At 37.0% G+C, this 7,990-nt stretch overlaps 2 protein-coding genes across 9 annotated transcripts in view; both read left to right on the top strand.

Annotated features, from left to right (window-relative positions):
• Nucleotides 1,613-5,209, top strand: LOC109834488 (protein ENHANCED DOWNY MILDEW 2-like). 6 transcript variants are annotated; one of them, XR_002245586.1, is made up of 8 exons: nt 1,613-2,139; nt 2,230-2,278; nt 2,382-2,454; nt 2,549-2,643; nt 2,927-4,478; nt 4,581-4,677; nt 4,838-5,085; nt 5,155-5,209. XR_002245586.1 is itself a non-coding variant. In XM_020402520.1 (6 exons), exons 3-6 carry the CDS (start codon nt 2,558-2,560, stop codon nt 4,910-4,912), a joined length of 375 nt encoding a protein of 124 aa, XP_020258109.1. In that variant the 5' UTR covers nt 1,613-2,139; nt 2,230-2,454; nt 2,549-2,557; the 3' UTR covers nt 4,913-5,085. The 6 variants fall into 6 exon arrangements, 1 of the variants encoding a protein (XP_020258109.1); XR_002245587.1 differs by having other exon boundaries at nt 1,613-2,454; nt 2,927-3,146; nt 4,322-4,478; XR_002245585.1 differs by having other exon boundaries at nt 1,613-2,454.
• The window catches only part of LOC109834489 (thioredoxin-like 1-1, chloroplastic), a 10,721-nt gene continuing 8,040 nt past the window's right edge, over nt 5,310-7,990 (top strand). For 2 of the 3 annotated variants that reach the window (XR_002245590.1, XM_020402522.1), the window contains exons 1-2: nt 5,310-5,423; nt 5,505-5,681. Coding sequence is in view for 2 of the 3 variants with exons in the window: in XM_020402522.1 (XP_020258111.1) it covers nt 5,529-5,681 (153 nt within the window). In the remaining variant the exon portion in view is untranslated. Of the gene's footprint in view, nt 5,424-5,504; nt 5,682-7,358; nt 7,490-7,990 lie in introns of those variants that run through there. The other variant, XM_020402523.1, reaches the window with a different exon arrangement.

Genomic DNA, 7,990 nt, shown 5'->3' with positions numbered 1-7,990 from the left:
TCATGGTTCTTGCACAAATCTTCTGAACGAAGTTTTGATACCACTTGTTAAGGATTCAAAATAATCAATCGAACCCGTGCCCTTCCAGACCTTATGCTAAGAGTTTAGCAAGTAGGAAAAATCATCGTAAATAAAAAAAATTGTAGGAAAGATAAACAAGAAAGAACACACCAGATTTAACGAGGTTCGGCAACATGCCTACGTCTTCAGAAGCCACACCACATAATTCTTTGATTAATTGAAGAAGATTACAATGCCCAAATAGATTTTTATCTCTCTGAGATCTCTCTGAAAGAATCCTCTTAAAACCCTCTTTTTACATGTTTTATAAAACCTAAAAATGTTTAGGTATATATAGGATCCTAACCTAAAACAAAATCCCAAATGAATTAGGAAACTGAAAATCCCGACATCGGTCGATCGGACCAATGACTTAAGTCGACCAACCAAAGTGTCAATTTTACAGGGTCTACTCGTGCACATTTTTGGTTGACCAGAGTCCTCGTGTCGGTTGACCGGCCAGAGCTCGATTCTGGGCTTAGATTTCTACAGGGTTTTTGGTCGACCGAACCATCCCTATCGGTCGACCGGCCAAAGCGAGCTTCTCACGCTTTTTTTCTGCAGGCATCGCGGTCGACCGGACCAAGCCTGTCGGTCAACCAAACTGAGTTTTTCTAGTTTTCTTCGTTGATTTGATTCCAGGTTTCGTCTACACTCTCGAGACTAACAACATGTACATTTATCTGAGTTGGCTTCATTCCTTTGGAAATGACACCAAAGATTGCTTTTGGAAACTAATGTAGAGATATTAAGACTGATTTGAAATAATTGAAAGATGGGTCGGAGCTATCTAGTAGACTCTGCTTGGGTGATCTTTTCCTTTCATCGACATTTTCGTTCGATTATTAGATTAAAGTCTAGACTGGAGAGATGCCACCGTCGGTTTGTAAGGGTTCTTGATGTATCATAGTAGAGCACAAACATAGGAGTATGGAGTTCAAATATGGTGAAACTACAGAAAAGAATTGCCTGGATGTTCCCTTTAATCTTGGAGCTCAGGGTGGGCTAGGAATATATCTTACATTATAAAGGCAATAATTTCTGTAAGTAATCTAGATGACTGAAAGCCCTTTTTCCGTGTACACCTATCCTGCATGCACGCTTTTGATGTACTTTATTTATATGGAGTTTATTGTACCTTTCACCAAACCTTGTGTTTTGATGCATTGATAATATCCCGAGTGCTGGTCAATCTTGTATTTGTGTGATAGTCTTTAGTTATTTAGTACTTGGTTCAATTACTTGAAAGACTCTAGTGTATGTAACTAGAGGTTGTCATTTTAAACTAAGTATAATTTTAACAAGCTCAAATTTAAGCATATATATGAAGGAATGAGCGTAGACGTGGTTGTAATAGAAATCAAGTGGAAGAGGTCCAGGCTCGGGTCCAATATGGTTATACACCAAGGTATTAATTATGTTCAATGTAATGTTATACCTACTTTTTCTTTATCATAGTTTTCTTTTCTTATCTTACGACTTCCTAGAGATATTAATATACAATAAAAGATATCCCTTATAATTGTTATACAGAATTCATTGTCATCAGAAACCAAAAACCCAACTTACCATCGATTACGCCTTTCCTCCGACAACTGGTTACGATTCTCCTCAGCCAACGTCGTCCCACGATCTTAAGTCATCAATTTGCCAAAGATGAGTGGAATCAGTTAGGATCACGAAGGTTTCTCCTTCTTCTTCACTCCGCTACACAAAACCCTAGCTCTACCTTGAAGGTTCTCTCTTAATTCAACCCCAAACATTAGGGTTATTAATAATTGGGGCAACGGGCTCAGGAAAGTCTCGCTTCTCTATCGACCTGGCCTCTCACTTCGCCGGCGTCCAGGTCATCAACACCGACTCGATGCAAGTCTACCAAGGCCTCGACGTCCTCACCAACAAAGTTCCTTTTTTTGAGCGCGATAGTATATATTTCCCTTTATCTTCCTCTCTTGTCTGGCTACGAATTCACCGCGACTTCTCTAAAAAGTGACTTTAGGAGTTCCTCACCATCTTCTAGGGACCGTTGACACATCGGTCGAGTTCACTTGCAGAGATTTTCGTGATCTCGTCGTTCCAGTAAAAACCTCGACTCGATTGATTCTGCACCTTTTTTTCAAATTTAAGTTTAGGTTGAATATTTTGACACTTGCTTGGTAATTTTGTTAGATTATTGATGACATATTGTCCCGTGATGGTCTTCTGGTTATTGTTGGGGGTACAGATTACTACATCCAAGTTCATTATTCGTTATATACAACATGCTATTTTCTAAAGTTCTTTCTTTTGAAAAGCTTAATGTCAACTTAATTTTTTGGTAGGCTCTTGTGAGCTCATTCCTTGTAGATGATGCGGTGCAAGATATGGAAGAAGACACCGTTGTTAGCGAACAAGGTTAGATAGGAGAAAATAAACCGATTTAATAGTTTAATGGTGTTAGTTTACGTTCTTTTACTTTGTAGTTTCTGAAAGTTTCTGTTTCTTGCAGAATTAAGCAATGTACATCTGGCTGCTAGCTATGAGCATCTTAAGGAGATTGATCCAGTTGTTGCAAACAGGATTCACCCAAATGACCATAGAAAGGTAAGGTTTTACCTATCAAAAAGGTTTGAACTATTTTCTAATTTTCTCCGATTTTAATGAACTTTTTATTCCAGATTATTTTAGTCGGAGCTTCTTCAAATAGTTAAAAATGTATTCTTTCCACATAAGTGGGATTATATATGGATTTGAGCATTTTTCCTAAAATATTAAATCACTGAAAATTTACACATTTTGCAGCACAAAAGCGTAAGCTTTAATTTGATTAGTCTTCTTTTACGCCTGTTTTCCAATAAAGTTGAGTTCTTTCTCATTTTCACTACAGGTGAGTAGGTCATAGCGCGGATATCTATTTGTTTTTATTGATACCTAAGCCCTCTTTCCACAATTAAAATCATGGCGTCTTCAAGCGATGAGGAGGTGCAGGACCCACAATCTGTGACGAGCATTTACTACGTAGATGATACGGAGAACAATGTTGATGATTTGGAGAATGATGCTGATCCACTTTGTACCATTTGTGACAATGGCGGTCGAATTGTGCGGTATGCTCTGTTTGTCTGTTGATTCTTTCTCGCTCGTGGCTCCTAATGGTACATGCATGCACAAACTCAGACATGATATTTCAAAATGATGTTTGTTGTGTTAATTTATATACATTTGCTAGCTTCCTTAACTGTTCAAACACATGTATCTCAACTAGAGTCATAGTGCAAAGTAGTGTGCACCTAATGCTCTTTTATGGTTTGAATGGTATAAGGAATGCCTACAAGTTTCTGTAAGGAAACCACATTGTCCATACCCAACAAACTTGAATAGGATATGGATCCACAAGAATCATATATATGTATAGAGGAATAGGATACAAGAGAAATGGATAGAATTGAAAAGGTCAAGTTATGCGATACAAAGACTACTTAAACAACAAAATTTCTCATGTCAGAGCCCATCATGTGAACATGTCTAAAAAAACTAAAGTTGGATCTCTGGGTCCTTAAAATTGGACTTATATCTACTATAATTTTCTAAACAATTTCAACGTCTTCCGATATCAGTGTATGAATCCATATGTTTTACTTATACCGTATACGAAAGTTTAAAAATATGTGCATATCATTAAACACATCCTATGGGCGTGTGTGACTCTGTGTGTGCGTATTCATGTATGCGTCTTGTTGGATAGAGATGGATAGATATACAGATACATATACATAAATGCCCATATCCTCTAGCATTCCTAGCTATAAATACTAGGTTCCTTGTGCTTTCAAAAGATATGTTTAAAGGGTTTGGTTGTTGTAGTATCCAGATTTAGCAGGGTGATAAATGGGAAGATGCATCTGCTGCATTTAGAGAAATGAAAGCCCACATTTATAAGTCGATAGGTCACTGTTTCATGTTGAGATGGAAGGTTAAAATTTGAGGTTTTTATTGGATCCAGTTAAGAATGTGGGCAAATATATAAGAGGAGGGAAGTTGACCAATGGCATAGGAGGAATATTTTCCACACTGTCTACTTCCTGATTGACACCTCTATTAAATTCTACTATCTATACCCTTATAAAGTAATAAAGGCATCTATTGTCAGCTAGAAGAATGCAATGTATTATTTTGCTGCTTGACTTTTACATCTTTAGCGTGTATTAATGTCTTATGGTATTAAACGCATCTACGCACAAAATATTAACCTTCTTGCTCTTTTAACATATGAATTTGGCAGACGGAACTGGGTATCCTTTTTTTTCCCCATCGTGTCGACATAATTATATTTTTACTAAAGTTTTGAGTGGAGATGTAGGAGATCCTTCCATGCAACCATAGTAGATGGCATAGAATCAGGTTGTAACTCTCTTAGCTTATCCGAAGCTCAAATTCAGGTATTCTATGGTTAATGAAATAATACTATGTGATAGTTCCAATTGCATGATCAATATTTCCTTGCAGTCTCATCTATGTACTGTAAACTTTGTTTTATGTAGGCTATTGACGCCTTTTTGTGTAAAAATTGAGTATAATCAACATCGATGTTTTGTCTGTGAGAGTCTAGGCTCCTCTAATATGCTGGTTGGTGCACAGGTATAGTATTACTCAAATGTCATCAAAAGTCTCTTTGTTAATAGCTACTTTATATATCCATACCTTATTTTTTATCAGCATTTTATCAACTTATTTACTTTCTATCTTTTTCAATTATACCTTTTCATCGACGTGCCTAAATTTTAAGGAGAATTTTTAGGTCTTCCCTTCCGTTGATGCAACTTGTGGTCACTTCTACCACCTAAAATGTGTAGCCGACCTGCTGTTCCCGTAGAATGAAATGGAAGCAACAGAGTGTGAGTTAATTATTGTTGATTGGGAATCATTTGCATGCCCTGCTTATAAATGTCATGTTTGTAACCAAGAAGAAAACAAAGAGGTTGCCGAGTTACAGTTTGTAGTGTGCCGGCGTTGCCCTATGTCATATCACAAGCAGTGTTTGCCTGGGTAATTTCAAAGCCTTTATCAATCATTTTTCTCTCATTTGATTTAATTACATGCCATGTTTATTTTTAGAGAAAAAGGTAATTGGGCCTTCAGATGCTTTAGTTTGCAAGAATGAGTTCAAAGGCATGTTTATTTTTAGAGAAAAAGGTAATTGGGCCTTCAGATGCTTTAGTTTGCAAGAATGAGTTCAAAGGAAACCAACTTGTGCTTAAACAACAGGGCCTTCAGATGCTTTAGTTTGCAAGAATGAGTTCAAAGGAAACCAACTTGTGCTTAAACAACAGAACGGTTTAGGGAGATGGATTCCCAAGGAAAGCCATTCTCCTTTCTCTATTAATGTAAGCTCCTGGCCTCTCACCCCTTACATGTTTAGTTACGACGCCGTTAAGTTAAATCTTTTTCTTAAATTCCAAGCTCAGGCTTAAACCTGTGTCCCTAGAGCTATGAGGTGGTGGGAGAAAACAAGCAAGCCAAACATGACAGAGATCAAATCTACACAACATCTTGTTGATTCATTGTTAGATGCTGGAGATAATCTTGTTATAGTTGATTTTTACTCCCCTGGATGTGGAGGTTGTAAAGCTTTGCATCCAAAGGTAAAACCCAATTGCACATACAAATGTCTCTACACATCCAATCATACAATAGAATCTCATGAAAACTTTTATGGTCATTAGCGTTTAACACCGACGTCTTTGGCAGAGATTTATATTGATGGACGATAAGTGTGTAAGTTTGCTTCTTAGAATTAGAAGTGTGAATCATGTTTAGTTAGTTTCTCACCTGTATTCTTCTAAAAGGTGGGCTTTGTTATGTTGATGCTTTCGTAAGTTATGTGTCGCAGTGTGGCTATGTGTCGGCTGGCTTGTAATTTAGGATTGGAAATTCCATCTTATCATGACTAGCTTGATTTTACTGATCATCTACTTTTCTACTTAGTCTTGAGAATAATTGTCAATATTGTGAAAGTAATTCCTAGCTCTTTTAGCTACAAATTATATCATTCTTTGTATTTTTCAAATGGAAATGAGTTAGTTTTTGTTTAGTGTATAATCTGCTGGGATTTTCTCCTAAATTCTGACTGTAGTTTGGTGAAACTTGTTTCTTTACTGTTTCAAATACAACACAGTATATATGATCTGGACTTCTTCCACATTCTCCCTGCAATATGAAATGCTAAGTGATTACTATCATTTAGTTCATGACTAAATGACATTGTTAAATTTTAATCTTAATTTATTTTAATATCAATTAGCAATTTATTTGAAGTTTGCTCATGACATTTTGTTTTTTTTTTGCACTCTGTTTTGCTCTGTTCGTTGCCATGGCATTTTCTCTGAGTAATGGTTTTTGTGCCTCCTGCCCCCATGAATTGGCATTAGAGAAAAAGGTAATTGGGCCGTCAGATGCTTTAGTTTGCAAGAATGAGTTCAAAGGAAACCAACTTGTGCTTAGGGGGTGTTTGGTTGCACAAAGATGCTTTAGTTTGCAAGAATGAGTTCAAAGGAAACCAACTTGTGCTTAGGGGGTGTTTGGTTGCACAATTTTATAGAAAAGTTTTCTCAAAAGTTCAAAGGAAACCAACTTGTGCTTAGGGGGTGTTTGGTTGCACAATTTTATAGAAAAGTTTTCTCAAAAAGTCTGACAATGATAATTCTGTAATTAAATTTTTTTTATAGATTTCCGTAAATTGTGTTTGGTTCAAAAAAATTTACAGAAATATTTTCTGCAAAATACAAAAAAGTACTAAAATTTATAGAAATCAATTTCCTCTCAAAATGGACAGAAATCACCCAGAAATATGACAACACATTAACACTTTTCTATAAAGTTGATACTTTTCTATAAATTTAGGGGGTGTTTGGTTCAATTTCTATAATTTATAGGAAATCTTGCTATTTTCTATAAAGTTATTAGATATTTTCTTGTTTTGAACCAAACAAGCAAAGTAAAAAAAAAAAAGAAAATTGATACTTTTTGACTTCTCAAAACTTTTCCTATAATTTTTTAAAGAAATACAAGGGAATCATATTTTGGGTGGAAAACATTTCCTATAATTTGTAGAAATTGAACCAAACACCCCCTTAAACAACAGAACGGTTTAAAGAGAAGGATTCCTAAGGAAAGTCATTCTACTTTCTCTATTAATGTAAGCTCCTAGGCTCTCACCCCTTACATCTTCAATTACGACGCCGTTAAGTTAAATCTTTTTCTTCAATACCAGGCTCAGGCTTAAACCTGTGTCCGTAGAGCTATGAGGTGGTGGGAGAAAACAAGCAAGCCAAACATGATGAGATCATATCTACACAACATCTTGTTGATTCATTGTTAGATGCTGGAGATAATCTTGTTATAGTTGATTTTTACTCCCCTGGATGGAGGTTGCAAAGCTTTGCATCCAAAGGTAAAACCCAATTGCATATACAAATGTCTCTATGTAGGCATCAAAAAATGCTCATAGATATCCAAACACTACTCAAGGAGGAGAAAAGAACAGTGTAGACACAACAATACACCAACAAGCAAGCCAGGGTGACATGACTTAGGCGCGACAGTTCAGAGTATCGCGCCTTAGGCGCGGCAATTCAAAGTGTCGCGCCTTAGGCGCGGCAGTTAAGAGTGTCGCACCTTAGGCGCTGCAGTTAAGGGTGTCGCGCCTTAGGCACAACAGCTCATGACGGCGCGGCTATTATAGGAGGTGCTGCGGCAGTTATAAAGCAGTTATACGATGATTTTTTGAAGCCCACGTGGCGGCATATCAGAAAGGGAACGTGTGCTGACGTGTACAAGCAGTTAAACCACGAAAAAGGTGGTTAAAGGTCATGGGAGAACGGTTTCAAGCACAATGGAACGTGCTGGTAACCGTCTCTTTGGCCGCGGCAGTCCACACTGCCGCGCCAATAGC

The sequence above is a fragment of the Asparagus officinalis genome, chromosome 3, assembly GCF_001876935.1.
Source record: "Asparagus officinalis chromosome 3, Aspof.V1, whole genome shotgun sequence".
Classification (NCBI taxonomy): Eukaryota; Viridiplantae; Streptophyta; class Magnoliopsida; order Asparagales; family Asparagaceae; genus Asparagus; species Asparagus officinalis.
The sequence above is the reverse complement of the archived record's forward strand: the minus strand, read 5'-3'. Positions and strand labels throughout refer to the sequence as shown.